The 18,922-nt window shown below is 53.2% G+C and overlaps 1 protein-coding gene across 1 annotated transcript; it reads right to left on the minus strand.

The window, feature by feature from the left end:
• Positions 1-841: 841 nt before the first annotated feature.
• On the minus strand, positions 842-16,797 carry NAA40 (N-alpha-acetyltransferase 40, NatD catalytic subunit). Its single transcript, XM_078433603.2, has 8 exons — positions 16,550-16,797; positions 9,192-9,287; positions 8,166-8,218; positions 4,792-4,887; positions 4,560-4,718; positions 4,304-4,387; positions 3,759-3,836; positions 842-3,485 (listed from the first exon to the last, which is right to left on the minus strand). The coding sequence occupies exons 1-8, from the start codon at positions 16,553-16,555 to the stop codon at positions 3,344-3,346; spliced, it is 714 nt and encodes a 237-aa protein (XP_078289729.1). The 5' UTR covers positions 16,556-16,797; the 3' UTR covers positions 842-3,343.
• Between the last annotated feature and the right edge of the window lie 2,125 nt (positions 16,798-18,922).

Genomic DNA, 18,922 nt, shown 5'->3' on the forward strand with positions numbered 1-18,922 from the left:
CTTCTCTTCCCAGCTCACCCCGGGCCAGGGACTGAGTCCCACCTGGGAGAGAAACTGAGTAGCTCCATCTGTCACACGCCTGTCAACTCTCCTGTCCTGTCAGGCCTGACAGGAGTTACCCTTCCTTTGTGCCTTTGTCTTTTATCAGCGAAGGGAAGAGGGGTTTAGCATCTTTTTAAGAGACAAAGAACATTCTGAATAACCCGATAAAGTAAAAGGGAGAAAACACACGCTCAGGGTGCCTGAGCGGCTCAGGTCACGATCTCACTCTTATTTCGGCTCAGGTCACGATCTCACAGTTCCGGAGCTCGAACCTCGAGTAGGGCCCCGCGCTAACAGTGCAGAGCCTGCTTGGGATCCTCGCTCTCCCTCTCTCTGCCCCTCCCCCGCACATTAGCGCACGAGCTCTCGCATGCTCTAGAACGAAATAAACGTTAAAAAAAAATAATAAAAAAAGACAATCTGTTCAACTCCCACTCACGGCACCGGGGCACTAGAATTTACATTTAGCCAAAGATGTCAGATGTCACAACGCGCCTGGCTCGGGACTCGGTCCCAGATACAAAGCAGGCATCCCTTGAAAGACCTCTTACCTCTAACCCAGGGCCAGTGGGAAGTGGCACGAACAGGCGGATTGGGTCTCAGTTCCCACCCCTGGCTATTGCCCCAGACACCCTGAGGTTTTCTCAGGCCGAGGTCTCCTTCACAGGAAGGGGTGTGCAGCCTCACGCTACATGCCTGCCAGGGTTTAGGCCAACAGTGGGACACCGTGAAGGTCAGGGGTGTCCCCCGAGACCACGCTGCCCATGGCACCCCAGCATTAGGACACCATCCCAGCAGCTGAACAAAGTGTCTTTTATTTGTGACATACAAATACAACCAATGCAAAAAGAGATCACTTTTCCCTTTGATTCCAGTGATAACAAGTTGCTAAAGAAAAAAATATATATCAAGAAGGAGTTTATCTTCAGTTTCCTCTAAAAAACAAAACCAGAAAGGGTTAAAAAGAACCATAGGCATGTCATATACACATTTTTGACATCAACAAAAAGAATCTGAAATAGGGTGGATACAACTAAAAAAAAAAAAAAAAAAAAAAAAAAAAAAGTCTTAAAAAATATTTTAACATGCCCCAAACAAACACACAAAAAAGCCGGGAACAAAAGGCCTGCCCTGTTTCTCAAAACCAAGACCCGGGGAAGTGAGAACTGAATGGGCTCAACACCAACAACAGAGAGTGGCCTACTGGCCTCAAGCAGTGCCTCTCCCGCCCCAGCCCTGACCCCCGCCCCCACCCCCAGCAGCCCCGCAGGAAGTGACCGGCAGAGGCAGGAGGACCAGGGTGCGGCACCAGGCACCCCATCTGCCAGTGGGCTCAGTGACAGGTGTCCGATGAATGGAAAGAGACGACATACACTGAACTCACCTCATGAAGGATTTACAGTGGGGTTCCTTTTGATCCCCTTAAATGGGAGGTATCAGAAATCCATGATCTAAGACAATAAATATCTATCCATTCTGTGTCGAGAGATAAGGATCAGAGGAAAAAAATTCCTAAACATGCTTCTGTCATTCCATGATTCTTGGAGGGAGCCCAATGCCCTCCCAGCAATTCAACTCAAATTTCTCCCCCCCACCCCCGCCCATGTAAAATCCACCCCCCCTCCCCAAGCCAGAAGGCGGGGGCAGAGGGGGGCTTGTTCCAGTGTAAAGCTGCAAGGCCCTCTCCAACGGAGTGCCACGTCGGCTGCTGGCGGGGTCAAGAGCAACACGGAGCACTCAGGAGGGCCGGGTGGGTGAAGGAGGCCGTGCGACAGGCCCCTGCACAAGCAGGAAAGTAGGGGAGAGGCAAGAACAGCTCCAGGGAGACCCGCCAGCATAGACCACCTGAGTCAGGGCAGAGGGTGGGGTAGGGGCAGACGCTGAGGTCAGAACAGACCTCCGAAGAGCAACTTCACAAAGGCTAGAACCTTTAAGACACTCCCTAAAGCAGAGCTCAAGGATGTCCAAGGGGAGGCGGCGGGGCTTTTTCCTGGATAAGAATTTGGTCATTACCTTCCCTGGGAGGGGAACAAGGCCCGGAGATCAGGGCAAGTAGAAGCTCCGACCCCCAGCCTTTCTATCCCGCGGGAGAGGAGGAAGGCCTTCTCCCCCTGCTCCAGCCCGCTGCCGAAGGCGGACACTGGACAGAGAGAGGAGCAGCGGTTTGGGCCACCGAGAGGCATTCCTGCTGCAGCCGAAGCCGCCAGCCAGGGCAGTGGCGCCAGGGCCTCACTGAGGCAGCAAGGGGCAAGGCTGGGGAGCGCAGGCAGAGGGGCCTGCTGCTGGCTGGGGGCTCTCTGAAGCGGGAGGGGGGCCCCACCTTCAGAGAGCAATCAGCACCAAGATCTGAGAGGAGACAGTACTGAACACGCCAGGAACGAGGGATCCTTCTGGGGGAAGGGGAGGGGCTCCCTAACGTTATTCTCCCCTGTGAGAGTAAGAACAGGGTGAAGGGGTGAGGGGGTGAGGGGGTGAGCTGAGGGAGAACAAGTGGTGAAGGGCGATGGAGAGGCACCGGCAGGACCTCCGGCTTGTTTCTGTGAACGAAGAGCTCGAGTCACTAAGTCCAAAAGCCCAGAGACGCAACTGTCTTCTGGCCCCCCCACCCCGCCCCCATCCACACCTTGTTCCTGGTCCTCAGAGAGAGGGATGGGGCCTTCCTTCCGACGGGCCGGTCCCCTGGAATGCCTCCCCGGCCGCCGTGAGCCCATAAAAGCACAGCTAGAAAGAGCCCCTTGCTTCCCAGCGTCGTGGCACAAAAGGCCTTCCCACGGTCTCCACCAGAGCATTCATCTATGAAACGTGAGTCTCTCTGAAGCCTATCTCTACGTCCCGATCTCATACGGAATCCATTCTTCATTGAGGACCAGCCAGACCCTGACCCGGGGCTCCAGGACTTTTATAAAGGTGGGTATAAACACCTCATCTGTCCAAGTGTGTGTGTGGCAGTGGGGGAGGGAGGGGGTTTGTCAGGAATCCATCTGCAGAGAAGGTGGGAACCTCATGCTCAAGGGCACAAGGGCCAGGCGAGAAGGCAGCCACCATGAGAAGATACGCTTCGTGCCCGGCCTCCGCCAGCTCCTCCCTCAGCACCCTCTCCTCTCTGCTCCTTCTGGGCACTCTGCTCTTCCAGGAGAGAGGAGGAGGGGCAGCTTGGACCACTCCTCCCCAGGGTTCTGTGCTCTCAGGCTGCAGCCTGGCACGCGCAGGGCTGAGGAGGCCACAGCTCTGAGGGCACTTGGCCGGCAGCGTGAGCCCGGGGAGAAGACAGGCCTTGGAGAGAGCATTCTAGCTTGGGAGCTCAGTGGCAGCAGCCACCACAGTGCCCGCCCGCGTGGGAGTGCTGGCTGTCCCCAAACTTGGTCCTCCGGCTCAGGATCTCATAGGAGCAGTCCTCTCCACAGCACCCAGACATGCTGGGGGAAGAGTCATCGATTTCAAATCTGCAAGGCAGGCAAGAAGAAAGGTTGGACTGCAGGCAGCTGACTGCCTTCCTCCCCGGCCTGAGAACTTTTCCACCAGCCGCACTTGTGAGACCCCTAGGAGTGAGGGCGCAGCCAGAGGGCATTGCCACACATCTCACTGATCCCCAGGCCACTCCCATGGACCGCTGGACTCAAGCTTCAGGATGAATGAGCGTGAGGGCGAGGGCCAGGACCCTGGGGCAGGCACCTCCTACTGCCCAGAGAGTCCCACACCGGGGCCCAGCTCCTTACTGCAGTGCTTCTCGGAAGAACTGGTAGGCGCCATGATTGTGTTTAAATACAGTTAACATAACTTTCTTCATCTGTGTGCTGAGAAGAAAGCAGAGAGAACACCTTCCAGAAAGAGAAACAGACGCGAAATCACGCCTCCTCTTTCATGCCTCTGCCTGCTGTCTCCCATTTGCTCGTGAGGAGCGCTGCTCTGTGCCCTGACTCTACCTCCGCGCTGGGCACCCACAGCGCTCAGTGCTCCCCTCTGTTACGGGGCTGACGAGAACGCACGGCCGCCAGGCCCCCACCTGACCGGCTTCTTCTCCACTTCCTCTCCGCACCCCCACGACTGGGGCACAACAGGCTCTCCGAAGCAACGCCGCATCGAAACGCATGTACAAAATCTGGAGTCCCAGCAGGGCAGGGACTCTTACTGAGAGGGTTCTATCTACACGCCTTTCTTCCAAAACGTTCCTATGGGCCCTGTCCTCCACGGAGGCTCAAAGAACTGCGGATGGCTCAGAGGCAGATCCTTGCAACGGAGCGACACGCAGGGTGGCCCTTACCTATTGGCCATGAGCTGCAGGATCTGTATGAGGAACTTCCCCAGGCCTTTCCGCCGCACCTTGCTTTCCAACTGCACTTCATAGCTGGACGAAGAAAGCAGCGACGTGAGCACGGGGAGGCAGGGCCCGTCGGAGGAGCCTGGGGCCCTGGCAGCCTGCAGACCCTGACGGGGACAGTGGACTCTGCCACCCGGCTGGACGCCTGGAGCAGTGTCAGCATCTCCTCCCCACGCCCACCCCAAGCTGGGGCTCCTACCAGTACAGGACTTCATCGCCGCATTCCACGTCAAACCGGAAGTGAGAAAAGGCAACAGGGACGGAACTGCTTTCCCAAGCAATGAGGTACCAGGCTCGGTCGTCTGTCATTTCCTCCCGTTTCTCTCGGTCCTTCCAGCCCCACTCGCTTTGCTCGTACCTGGGAAACGTGGGGGCAGTCAGGGCGGGAAACCCCAGAAGGGGAGGAGTAAGACCCGACGGGGTGTGCTTACATGGTCTGCATGTTGGTTTTGGTCAGGTCGAAGGCCCAGGCCACGGTGGCTGGTTCCAGTCCGGACACTCGCTTACACTCAATGGAGACGTTTAACCTGCAAAGTGGAAACGGAGGCGTGTGGAGCCGGCTACAGGCCCGAGCGCTACCTGCCGCCCTGAGAGCCTGCCAGTGAAGCGGGCCTGGTCTGTTAATCTACAGAGAAAAGCCAAGCCTGTGCCCTGCCTTCCGGACTGTGACTACCGAAGATGCCCGTGAAGGATGAAGCCTTGCGGGCCGAGATTAACAACTGGCATCGCCGGCCCACCACCCTGACCACAGTCCCATTTCCTGCCCCCACGTGAGGCCCTTATCAGACTCAGCACCTTGTAAACTTCTGCCCCTCTCTGCTACCTCTTTGCTTTCTCAAGCAAAGCTTGAAATCCAGCTCCTCTGTATTTTGTCATAAACACTAGAGTCTTGACTCCTTTAGTTCCTGCCCTTAGGCATTTAATCTCTGGGCTCCCTTGGGACCTTGAAAGTGGCTGGGTCACCTCAGACCCTTTGAGAAGTCCATGGCCCATAACCCCTCTGAGGAGTACTGCCTGCCATTTCCTTTGAGGACACAGCAGATGCTCTTGGTTCATCAAATGGGGTGGAATGGGGTCCAACTCCATGCTGTTTTCTTAAACTAACAAATATGCTGTAGATGTTAAGGTGTCTTAATCTACGTACTTCTAAATAAAACTTTAACAAATTTTTGTTAAACTCTTTGGCCAGACTATGAAATCCCAGTCTCTAGGTAGTGCCGGATTATGACAAGACTGAAGTCAGTGATGCTGAGTCCTTGCAGAGTTCCCATATCGGTATCTTCCAGCGGCCTTTGACACGACCCCTCAGAGGACGTCCCCGTTGGAATCGACTGTCACCTCTGCTGCCTGGCACGCCATATGACCTGCACATGTGCTCAGCCTTATAAATTCAGAACTTTTTGGCCCTGAAGAGTCTTCCTTTCCTAGAGTACTGACCGTGTAGTAGTCAGAAATGCCCAAACACAGCACTGCATCTGTTTTAGCTGTAGATTTTCCTAAGGCCAGTCTGCAGATATGAATCCTCCATTAATCTGAATTCTTGAAGTACATTCAAGCAGGATCACAGCCACACAGATCACAAAAAATTCTAGGCACCAAAGGAGCCCAGAGTCAGCTGGCAGTGCCTGCTTCAGAGCTGTTCCGTATTTCTGAAAGTCAGCAGGAATGCTGAATATGGAACACTAGAAGATGTCACAGTAAGGTATCCCTAAACTATGTCAAAGGACTTCCTGGACATTGAATGACAAGGCTACTGGAGGAACTGTAGCGCATCTGATCACAGGCAGGAAGAACAAACGAATGTGACACTATCAAATTCAGACATAACTATGAAAAGCAGATATAGTGTCACCTACCAAGGCGTTTGCTTCATAATTTTCATACGTGCATTTGTCTTTCTTGTTGACTAAAATACTCATACCAGCTGCTACTTACAGAACTGGATATAATTCTCTCGCCTCCTTAAAACAACCTTGCAAGGGGCGCCTGGGTGGTTTGGTCGGTTAAGCATCTGACTCTTGATCTCGGCTCAGGTCATGATCTCACGGTTCATCACTTCGAGCCCCCAGTCCGGCGCTGCGCTGACAGCGTGGAGCCTGTTTAGGATTCTCCGTCTCCCTCCCTCTCTGTCCCTCCCCTGCTCATGCGCTCATGCTCTCATTCTCTCTCTCAAAACAAATAATAAATAAACTAAAACAAAAAACAAACAAAAAAACCTTGCAAGTTTGGCATTATCACTCCATTTAACAGATTAAAAAAAAAAAAACGAGGCTTAAGTTGTGTGGTTTGTCTGAATATAGTTCTTAAGAGTTACGGTTTTGATTCAAACCCATAGCTAGGATTCTCTAAAATCATAACCCCTGTTTTTCCCCAAGCCAACAGCATCTCTGGTAAGACAGATTATGCTTCCTGTTTTATCAACCAAAAGGACAGAAAGGGGAAGGGGGCTTTAATCCAGATCCCACAGCAATAAATTGGATTAGCAACAATAACAGTAGTAAGAACAGTCAACACTGATCTAGCTTTTGGTAAGCTCTAGGCACTGGCACTTTACATCTAATACTTGTGACGAATCCATGAGGAAGGTACTATTATTAGACCCATTTCTGATCAGAAAATGGCACAGAGAGGTTAAGTCACTTATTCAGGGTCACAGAGCCAGTCAGTGGCTTTAAAAAAAAACTTTTTTTTTTCCCGCGTCGGGCTCTGTGTGGACAGGTCAGAGCCTGAAGCCTGCTTCGGATTCTGTGTCTCCTCTCTCTCAGCCCTTCCTCTCCTTGCTCTCTCTCAAAAACAAATAAACATATATATACATATACATATACATATACATATACATATACATATACATATACATATACATATATATATATATATATACAGGCACCAAAGGAGCCCAGATATATATATATATATATACACACACACACAATTAAAAAATTAAAAGAGTTTTTAAATTTTTATTTATTTTTGAGAGAGAGAGACAGACCAAGTGTGAGCAGGAAAGGGGCAGAGAGAGAGGGAGACACAGAATGTGAAGCAGGCTCCAGGCTCTGACCTGTCGGCACAGAGCCCGACACAGGGTTCAAATTCATGAACCGTGAGATCATGACCTGAGCTGAAGTTGAACGCTTAACCCACTGAACCACCCAGGTGCGCCCTGAAAAATTTTTTTAACTTTTTGAGAGCATGCACCAGCGAGGGAGGGGCAGACAGACAGGGACAAAGAGAATGCCAAAGAAGCTCCCCGCTATCAGTGCGGAGCCCAATGAGGGGCTCAATATCATGAACCGTGAGATTGTGACCTGAGCCAAAATCAAGAGTCACGCTTAACCAACTGAGCCACCCAGGCGCCCCTAGTAAGTGGCTTTTAACAATTACACCATACACTCCAGGAAAGAGCTTTAGATTGGGAATGAAAAGCCCCCTCAGCTGCCACAGAGAAACTCTGTAGCTCAGAAATCTTATCCAGCTTCTCTGAGCCTCGGTTTCCCCCTGCATAAAAGGAGGAAGTCAGCCTAGATTTTTCAAGTTTGTTTCAGTTCTACGATTCTTCAGCTCTATGATTCTTCACCCAGAGACGATGTCAAATCCTAAAGAAACCTCAGTCTAAGATTATGCAATCTTTGTTCATTAGGGACTCCTCTGTCACCCTGACCGGGGGATTCTATCCCCACAAGACATGAGCCATAGCTTCTTCTTTTTCATAACAAATGAGCAAATTCGGGTCTGAGGAAACATACTCTGGGAAGGTGAATCCCTTCAGACCGTCAAGGAGACAACAGCTGGAGAGTGAAACACTTACCCATTTCGATCATATTTCTTGAACACTGGGAAAGCCTCTAAAGGGTCTCCAAGCTGCGGAGGGAAAGAAAAGAGGTGTAGCACGAACGCAGGCGTGGCCCAGTCGCGGGCTCTGCCCCGAGGTGTGACGGTGTGCAGCCCCACACTGGGAGGCTTAGCTTCGGCCCAGGAGCAGCCCTCATACAGACCCTTCACCTGCCTCAGCTCTGGAATCACAGGTAGGGAGGGTTCTAGTAAGAAGGCCCGAGACTGAAGTCAGCCTCATGTCACAAGGTAAGAAGAGACTCTACTCGCCTAACACTAATACTGGCCTCTAGGTCACCTGAGCCAAAAGAGAGCCCCCCCCCCCCCCCCCCCCCCCGATCCACCTGCATACTTCGAAGAAGCCCCCAACCAGCCTCACCTGGTCAAAACCCAAACTGGAACAACCATGTCCCTGAACCACCTCCTTATATACGTGGACTGTTTAGTGGGTGGGCTAAAATGAGGGCAAAAATGGGATACGAAATGGGGGCAGGAAGGATGACCGCAATGTCTTCGGCTGTTTGAAAGCCAAGCCTGCTCCTAGGGCCACTGGGGTGAGGGTTAGGGTTAGCTCCACAGCTACTGCTTCCTTGCCTCCAGCCCCTGGTGCCGGCACAGCCTTTGGCACCTCACGGTCGGTCAACTAATGTTTGAAGGAACGAACGAGAAAACCGTACCACATTTCACCAGGGGGGTTTCCTCACCAAAATGCAAAATCCTAACAAAAACGTCTCCGGACCCTTCTTCCACTGGTACGGAAGGAGACCCACAGAGAGAAGCAGCCACTCCCATTTGAGTCCACATTTGCCCGCACGCCCTCGCCAATCTCGGGCCCTGCGGGCTGCGCCTTGGCTCATTTGAATCATTTGCCTCCGCAGCAAGGAGGCCGCGGAGGCGTGGGCTGGAGTAACAAAATTCTGCCACAGGGTGGCGCCAAAAGAAGCCAAATTAAAAACCAAGTTGAAGTTCTAGGAGAAAGGGACTTGGGAAGGAGGGGAGTCACCCTGTTGGCGGCGTCCACTTTGGCACAGACGGCATCCATAGCTGCTCGTTCCTCCAACCGCTTCTGCTTCTTCTCCTTTGCTTTGCTTGACTTCCTCTGCAACAGGGAAAAGCAAAGTTGGCTGGAAGGGCTGTGGCCAACCAAAGCTTGACTCTGCCTCCGAGGAGCCGAGGCCTGGCCTCAGCGGCAGGAGTTTCCAGTCTCGCCTGCTGCACACTTGGCGGGGTGGGAAAGACCCAAGCGTTTTCTAGTCACGAGCGCTCGGGAGCGTCACTAGACTTCTCGGCTTCCCTGTCAGAAAGACTGCTGACCCTCGGGACTGACGGGTGGCTGTGAGGACCCAGTGAGAGCACAGGACAATGGCTGCGGCGGAGCCTGGGCCCCAGCAGGTGCCTAATAAATATGCACTCATCCTTTCCCTCCTAAGGAGGCAACCACTAATTTTAGACACAGTCAGGGCAGGCTTCAGGGAGGCCTCCGAGGTAGCCGCTGAAAGCTGTTCCTAAGGAGAAGTTTATTCAAAGCCTTTTCAGTGTCTTCCAGCTCCAGAAGGCAAAGATTCGGTCTGGGGGAGCCCCTTTGGAACCAGGTCCCCTTTCTTAGCCTGGGGCCAGAAGCGCCGCGCACACTGCGCACCTAGTGTCGACAAGGGCAGAGCGAAGGGCTCACTTGGGGACAGAGGCCACGCTGACACACGTCAGCAAGGCCACGCCGCAGGGCACCCAGGCAGCAGGGGAGGAGCAAAGAGAGAGCGTCCTTGCACAGAGGCGCGAGTGGCAAACCACTCGTAACTGCGTGCAGAGCAAATCCTATTTTAAGGCTCACGCGGGGCTCTCTCAGGCCTCAGCGGACCCTCTCACCCTCTTGTAAAAAGCTAATGACACAGGAAAAAGAGCCCATCTGGAGTCTGACAGGCCTTATCCAAGGCCTCTTCGGAGTGCTATTCGGAAAAGACCCAGCCCTCCTCTGCCTTTCCTTTCCTCATCCGACCAATGAGGCTCAGAAGGCGTCCTTGGAGGTGTAAGCAGGTGAGGATGAGTCTGGCCTGTTCTCAGTGAACGAGGCCCCTTGCTCTCACTCCCCGGGAAGCCCAGAGCAGCGCAGGCGTCCCGAGCTGCCCACCCGCCCGGCCCAACTCCTGAAGGCACCAGAAGGCACCCAAAGGCTCGGGCAGGACGGCTCTGCTTTTGCACCAACGCACTGCCTCTTCGGACCCCACCTCTCAGTGCCCCGAGCTCCCCAGAGACAGGTTTTACTACCTCCAGCTGCACCTTAGCCCTGACACCGACCGGGCCCAGCAAGTTTCAGGATAAATTCTACCCTCGGCTCTCTAAGGAATGACACTGCTTAACTCTCTCTCTCTCTCTCTTTTTTTTTTTTTAGCATTTATTTATTTTTGAGAGACAGAGACAGAGCACAAGCTGGGGAGGGGCAGAAAGAGAGGGAGACACAGAATCCAAAGCAGGCTCCAGGCTCTGACCTGTCAGCACAGAGCCCGACGTGGGGCTCAAACCCACAAACTGCGAGATCATGACCTGAGCCGAAGTCGGAGGCTAAACGGACTGAGCCATCAGGCTCCCCAACACTGCTTAACTCTTATTTCGAGGGACCAGAAGGCAAGAGCTCGGATACAAGGAACTCACAGGAACTGCTCTTCTAGGTGTAAACTCGCTCAACGTCAGCTATTTACTATCCCCACACTGAGTACTGGGCTGGAAGCAAGGCTAGACCCCATTTCCCACCTCCCTAAAGGAAGGAACAAACAGGGGCGCCTGGGTGGCTCAGTCAGTTAAGTGTCTGACTCTTGACTTCGGCTCAGGTCATGATCTCTCAGCTTTGTGGGTCTGAGCCTCGCATCACTCGGCGCTGACAGCTCAGAGCCTGCTCGGGATTCTCTCTCTGCCCCTCCCCGACTTGCGCTGTCTCTCTCTCTCTCTCTCTCAAAACAAATAAACTTTTTTTTTTAGTTAAAAATAAAAAAATAAATAAAGGAACAAACAGAAGCAAGCACACTGTCCTCATAATGCTAGGACTGACTGGGGACAGGACCAGCCCCTCTCTACTACACGCAGGTTTTAGAGCAACCACCTTTTCCTCTGGGAATTTGAATTTCAAAACAACATTGAGGGATACACTCAGCTCGCAAAGTACTTCACAAATAACTGCTTCGCTCCTCAGGGCAAAAACCATCCTGTCCATTCACACGTGAGGAAACTGAGGCTCAAAGGGATGGTGTGACTCATGTAGGGCTCCCCCAAGAGCGAATGGCAGAGGATTCAACCCCAGGGTTTGAGCCCCAGATCCAGGGTTTGTTCCACCAGCCAGGCTGTCTCCCAACGGGAAGGCCAACATCAATGTCAAAAGACAGTCTCCGTCCTGCCAAGACAGAGGCGAGACCTCAGGTGCCCTTAAGGTGGCCACTCAGCAATTCATTTCTCATCCCTTCTGGCTTGGAAATGGCTGACACGCTGCCACCGCCACCGTGCCCACACGGTGCTGCCCCAGGCCCTACCTCTACACTGAGGTAGGGGTGAGGAACAGGCAAACCCGAGACAGCAGTCTCCAAGAAAAGAACATGCGCTTTGGCATCGGCCAGGCCAGGCCAGGCCAGTGCTCCTCCCGCCACCCTTGCATGCCCTATGAAAGCAAGCCCATCCCCAGAAAAGTGGGGACTCGAATGCTGGCCTCACAGAAGAGCTGGAAGGACAGGTCAGAAGTCAGCACGCCGTTACAGCTGAGACGAGCTCCCCTCCTCCACTCTGCATGCTGGTTCTCCCTTAACACAATACAGAGCCCAGAGATCAAAGGTGCAGGTGACTCCTGGGACCCAGAAAGCACTGAAACGTGGGTTCCGCCACAGCATCTCATTTCTAAGCACATGAAGGAAGTAATTCCTAAGCACAAGCAGCAGGAGGGCCAACCCCAGGCCTCCGGGAGATTTATGGGCTCATTCATGCAAGGGAACAGGCAAGCCAGGCAACCCTCAGAGTGAGGCTTGGGGCTGCCGTGGCCCGAGACGGCAGATAATGAAAGAGACCCTTAAGAGCTTCACTCCCTGCACACGGGGCATGTGGCAGGCTGCTGCAGCCGGGACAGGCAGGGGCTCTCCCTCAAACCTAGCACACACTAGGAAAAGTGGTCTCCTACTGTTCCAATTAGCTTTGCCCTGCCTTGTGGAGGTAAGGCTATCCTGCAGGGACACCGGAAAATTCTCCTAATTAAAATGGGAAATCGGCACAGTGAACAGTAAAGCTCATTGTGGTTAAGTGTCTTTCCCAGGGGAGCTTTATATAATAAAAAGAGTGTGGGATTTTGAGTCAAGAGACTTGGATTTGATACTCAGCTCTTCCTCTGAGTAGCTGTGTGACTTTGGGCCAGTTACTTAGTTTCTCTGAATCTCAACTTCCTCATCAGTAAAATGGGGCTAACAGTGCCTACAGCTCACAGGACTGCTGCTAGGACAAAATGATACAATGTACTAGATGCCAAAGATAAGGACTTCTGTTTACAAGGATCCGCTAGTGCCACACTCTGCTGACGCTTTAAGATGATTTAGCGGGGCGGGTGGGTGGCTGAGTCGGTTAAGCATCCGACTTCAGCTCAGGTCATGATCTCACTCACCGCTTGTGGGTTTGAGCCCCACACTGAGCTCTCTGCTGTCGGCACAAAGCCTGCTTGAGATCCTCAGTCTTCTCTCTCTCTGCCCTCCTCTGCTCGCACGCTCCCTCTCCCTCTCTCTCTCTCAAAAATAAACAGAACAGGGATGCCTATGTGGCTCGGTCGGTTAAGTGTCGGACTTTGGCTCAGGTCATGATCTCGCGGTTTGGGAGTTCGAGCCCCGCGTCGGGCTCTGTGCTGACAGCTCAGAGCCTGGGACCTGCTTCGGATTCTGTGTCTCCTCCTCTCTCTCTGTCCCTCCCATGCTCATGCTCTGTCTCTCAATAATAAACAAACGTTAAAAAAAAAATATTTTAATAAATAAATAAGTAAACAGAACATTAGAAAAAAATAAAGATGATTTATTTTGGTCTTTATAACTCACCAAGTTATAAAGAAGTGTGCCCACTTCTGTGATGAGAAAACTGAGGCACAGAGGGGTGAGATCATTTTCAGGGTCACAGAGACAGTGAAAAGACTTCTCAAAGAGGTCTCCCTACCACCCCCTCCCCCCACTCACACCAGACTGTGCACTCCATGAGGTAGAGGCAGAGGTAGAGGTCACATTGGTAAAATTAGTCAATGTATACCCAGTGCTCAGCAAACAGTAGGTACTAAGTCCATACCTGCTGAATGAATCATCCAAGATTCAAATCCAGGTCTGAACCCTAAAGTGGGAGCTTCTTCCACAACATGAACTACATTTATACAGCACTTGTTATCAAGTGTTACATATTACATAAGTGTTTTCACACGAAGCTGTGAAACTCCTCCCCTTGCTATATTTTTTTTTTTTTTTTTTTTTTTTGAGAGAGAGAGAGAGAGAGAGAGTGTGAGTGAATGAAGGGCAGAGAGAGAATTCCGAAGTTGGGCTCGAACTCATGAACCTTGAGACCATGACGTGAGCCAAAGTTAGATGCTTAACTGACTGAGCCCCCGCCCCGGGAGCACCCCCCGCCAAGAGCCCCCCTCCCCTGCTATTCCTATCAAAGCAGTGTCTCCACAGGCAGTTCTAGGACTGCCAGGAGTCACACAGAGAAATTAAAAAACAAAAAGCACACGGATGGGGGCAGGAGGCACATTTCAGAAAAGAGATTTAGCACCTCTTAGCTTCCCGGTGCCAATACCTTCACCCCTCAAAGTATCCAGTGTCTAGAAAAAACCTGTTTTTTTGGCAAAGGGAGCCAGAGCTCTAAATTCTAATTCCTAAAAGACCACGCATTTGTGGCGTCGAGGGTGAAAAGACCTTTGAAGCAGAGAAGGGCGTTCGGTCTGACGCCACTCTTAGCCTGAGGTCAGGCTGTCAAACGCAGCAGGGCCCTCCAACAGAGGGTGATCGCCACAAACACTGGCCTTCCTGACACTGACGTGGGGAGTCCACAGTCCCCACCCATGAGGAACGAGGATAATGAGAGAGAGGGTTCCAGCTCTGTTTCAGGGAGGAAGATTCAAGTTTCTCTTCTGCAGTGAGCTTTAGGCCAGAAGAGACTAGGTAGGGGCTGTTCTGAGAAACACATCTGTGAAGTAAGAGTAATAATGTGGGGAGGCCCTAAAGGAAGCAAGGGTCGCAGTATCTCTGAGTCCTGCTTTCAACTCAACCAGTAAGGAAGTGTTGGCCAGAATGGCATGTTATGCCTTTTGTTTTCTGCTCAGTCTGTCGTGGCTGATGCTGAGTAGACACGTACAGAGTGGATACCAGGGGCACAGATTTTACCTCATTTCTTTCTTTTCTTTTAATTTACTTTTTTTTTTAACGTTTATTTAATTTTCAGACAGAGAGAGACACACAGCATGAACGGGGGAGGGGCAGAGAGAGAGGGAGACACTGAATCGGAAGCAGGCTCCAGGCTCTGAGCCATCAGCCCAGAGCCCGACGCGGGGCTCGAACCTGCGGACCGCGAGATCGTGACCTGAGCCGAAGTCGGACACTTAACCGACTGAGCCACCCAGGTGCCCCATCTTTTAATTTACTTTTGAGAGAGAGAAAGCATGAGTGGGGGCGGAGGGGTGGGGGCAGAGAGAGAGGGAAAGAGAATCCTAAGCAAGCTCTACAATGTCAGTGCGGAGCCCCACGCGGGGCTCAAACCCACAAACCGTGAGATCACGACCTGAGCCGAAGTCGGGCACTTAACTGACTGAGCCACCCAGGCGCCCCGATTTTACCTCATTTCAACAAGAGCTGGGGTCTGGGACCTTTCAGCAAAATCTAGGTTAAATATGCCTAAGGTTTCTAGGCTTGATTTTCTATATAGGAAGTACGCAGTACCCAAAATTCCTTGCCGAAACAAGATGAATGTGTTTTTTTTGACATGGATTACATAAAGTGCTTCGACAGGGGTTAGACAACTATTTTTGTCTAACAAGTTGATATGTTCGGTCAATAACTACTTAAACGAGAAAAATCTAGGTTAACAACAGGAGGGACAAACCCAATGGATTAAAAATAGCACAGATCTATTTTAGACAACTAAAGTAAAAGGTGAGAATACAAGCAAAAATAACAGCCACGAATTGAGAGGCACCCGTGTGGCTATGGACATCCACTATCTCATTTAATCCTCTCATGGGGTGGGGGGGATGGTATCATCATCCTCATTACATAGATGAGAAAATTCAAATCCAGGAAGGCCACGTCACTGGCACAGTATCGTGTTGCTGGCCAGTGACGACAGAACGGAGGGACATCTGGCTCAAAGGCCGGGCTTGCTACAGGTGGGGAAAATTCCACGGAAAAACTAGTATACGTGATACCAGGCAGGGCCAGCCACAGGGGAATGACTGATGCTGCTCTAAGTGGAACTTAGGAAGGTGAACTCACAGCAATATCTGAGTAACTTCTGCCCAACCCTCTCTGCCAGGGAAGGGCGCACCTCCAGGCTGCCTCAGTTAGAACGGGTGGTCACTACCCATCTGCGGCTGGAGCCATCAGTGGCCCCGCCATCGGTCCCCTGCTCACCCGCACAGCCGGCCCGTGCAAAGCCACCTGTACTTGGCCTACTAACAAGCCAAGAAATAACTAGAACCACTCCGTTGCCTCCAGGAGGCCTCGAGAACAGGCCTCTGTTGGAAGGGAAGGGGACGTTTTAGGAGCAGGAGGAGGCCGGTGGAGAGGTTTGGAAAGAGTGGAGGGGCACCGGCTTCCCCGAGAATCCGGGTAGCAGGAAGCGCGGCCAGGGGCGGAGGGCGGGGGAGGCCCGAGTCTGGGTCTGGCCCCTGCTCCCTGCCTGTGTGACCTTGGCTGGGTGCCTCTTCTCCGGGCCTCAGATCCCTCCGCGCCAGGGTCGGCCTGGGATGTGGGGAGCCGCGAAGCCGGTGACAGCCAGGTGATGGGTGACGCCTGGGGGCTGGGGGTACCCCAGGGACCGCGCAGAGGTCAGGGAGAGGCGAGGAAGATAACAGGTCAGCCGAGAAGGCGGGGCGGGCGCGACGCGAGGGGCGGGGGGCGGGGAGCGGGGGGGGGGGGGACACCCAAGGGGGTGGAGCCCGGAGAAGGGGGCTCCCCAAGGGATCCCCGGGCTGCGCCGAGTTGGGGGACACTTAGAATGGGGGAGCCGGGTCATGTGGGGGGTTGGGGGGTCACGTGAGGCCGGAGGGTGTCGGGGTCACGTGAGGGGGGGGTTCAAGGAACAATGGGGGCGCAGGGGGCGAGGGGAGCGGGGAGCGCTCCCGGCCCTCGCGTCTCTTCTCCCTGCCTCACTCACCCCCATGGCGGCAACGGCGGCGGCGGCCCTCAGCTCCTCCTTCCCACACTTGCCGGCAGGGAGGCGGCAACGGCAGCGACGGCGGCGGCGACGACACCAGAGCGGCGGCGGGCCCCGCACCGCGCATGCGCCTCGCGGGCTCCCCTGCGCGCCCTGGCGGGCACCGCGCCGGCGCAGAGAGGGGGAGGGCGCGAGCTGGGGAAGCGCGCAGGTGGAGAGCCTGGGAGGCGGGTGGAGGGTCTCGCTCCCGAAAGAGGCGGGAGGCGCGGAGCAGCGTCGCGCTAGGAATGACGTAAGCCCGGCCCCGCCCCCCTCTTCTCCAGGCTGTGTCTGTAGCTATGGCAACGGCCGCGCCTGGCCTTGAGCAGAGCGCTGCCAGGCCGCAGGGTGGGTGGCAGCGCTGCCCCAGCGCCCGGCCTCCCCGCGGCCGCTCCGGCCCGGCCCGGCCCGGGGCACCTTCGCAGAGGAGCAAACGCGTCATGACCTCGGAAACACCAGCTCCTCCTGCAACCTTCGGGCACAGGAAAACTCTTTGGAAACGTTCCCGCCTTTTAGATCTTGAACTCTTGAAGTTCCTTTTCTAACCGGAGTCCCGTTCTTCATTCATCCGTCTAACTGTTCGTTCCTCATTCATTCGCTCTCTCAATAAGCATTCACCGCCACCTACGCGGTGCTGAACCCAGGGGACACAGAGACGAGCAGTCCAAAACGTCACTGTTTAGAGGGGAGACGCAAGCAACACTGTTTAATGGATGGTGCTGTGGAAATGAGACCTCAGGTGTCCTGAACGATAGGACTTTCAGTCTGTCCCAGCAGACCAGCGTGACCCCTTGCATCAGAATCACTTGGGAAGCTGAATGCACTGTATACACCCCTGGGTCCTACCGGGTGTCCTACCCCAGGACTCCAGGGGTGGAGTCAGTTTTCCACGAGCTCCGCAGGTAGGGTCATACTCGCGAAAATTAGATGACAGCTGACCCAGACTGAAGTTTCATAGACTTGGTCAGGTTTTGCTCATTATCCCATCTTCCAGTGCTCAGTGCAGTGATGACCCCAAAACAAGTGCTCAACAGTATCTGTTGAGGGCCTACCATGGGCTCGGCACTGTTCCCGACAGCAAAGCAAACAGCCATAACAGAAAAGGCCTGCCCTCACAGAACTTGTATTCTAAAAAAAAAAAAAATTTAATGCTTATTTATTTTTTTGAAAGAGAGACAGAGTGTGAGCGGGCGAGGGGCAGAGAGAGAGAGAGGGAGGGAGACACAGAATCCACAGCAGGCTCCAGGCTCCAAGTTGTCAGCACAGGGCCAGACTTCGAGATCATGACTGGAGCTGAAGTTGGACGTTTAACCAACTGAGCCACCCAGACGCCCCCAGCACTTGTGTTCTAAAAGGAGGCAGATAATAAACTAAATACACTGGTAAAAATATATAATAAGGTAGATGATATCGATTCTATGGAGGAAAATAAAGCAGGGAAGGGGGATAAGGAGGGTCAGGATTTGGAGTTTTAGCTAGGATACTCAAGGAAGGTAAGCATGTGGTAACATGTGCGTCAAGATCCGAAGGAAGTAAGGAAGCATGGGTGTTCGACTTTGGCTCAGGTCATGATCTCGCTGTTCGTGGGTTCGAGCCCCGCATCGGGCTCTGTGCTGACAGCTCAGAGCCTGGAGCCTGCTTTGGATTCTGTGTCTCCCTCTCTCTGCCCCTCCCCTGCTCGTGCTCTGTCTCTCTCTGTGTCTCAAAAATAAATAAATGTTAAAGAAAATTGTTTTAAAAAACAAGTAGAGAGAGGATCATTGAGGGCTTGTACGCTTGATGTTAAATAAGCTTTACGCCCAACATAGGGCTTGAACTCATGACCCTGAGATCAAGAGTTACATGCTCTACCGACTGAGGCAGCCAGGTTCCCTAGGGCCTGTAGGTTTTAAAGGACTTTGGGATAGAGCGAGCTGGGACACCGCAGGAGAATCTGCGTGGAGGAGCCATGGAGTGTCTTATGTGCTCTTGGCCACTGGGTTGAGAAGACAGTGTAGGGGCAAGGTCACAGGAGGATCCATGCAGAGGCCATTGCTCCAATCAAAGGCAAGAGCAATGATGCTTGTGCCAGCTGGACAGCAGTGGGGATGGATGGGAGTAGTAGTCAGGGTCTGTCTGGTGTGTTTTTGAGCTTGAGCTCCTGGGAAAGTGCCGCGGCTTCAACAGAGACCCGGGCAGCTTTGGAGGGAACACGACGAGGGTGGGGCTGGGGAAGATCAGGAATTCTGTTTTGACCATGTCAGGTTTGAGATGTCTTCTAGACATTCACATAGAAATGTGGGGTGATCAGAGTCTGGAACTCGGAGCAGGGGGGAGGTCCAGGCAGGAGACACA

The sequence above is a fragment of the Panthera onca genome, chromosome D1, assembly GCF_046562875.1.
Source record: "Panthera onca isolate mPanOnc1 chromosome D1, mPanOnc1 haplotype 2, whole genome shotgun sequence".
NCBI classification, from domain to species: Eukaryota; Metazoa; Chordata; class Mammalia; order Carnivora; family Felidae; genus Panthera; species Panthera onca.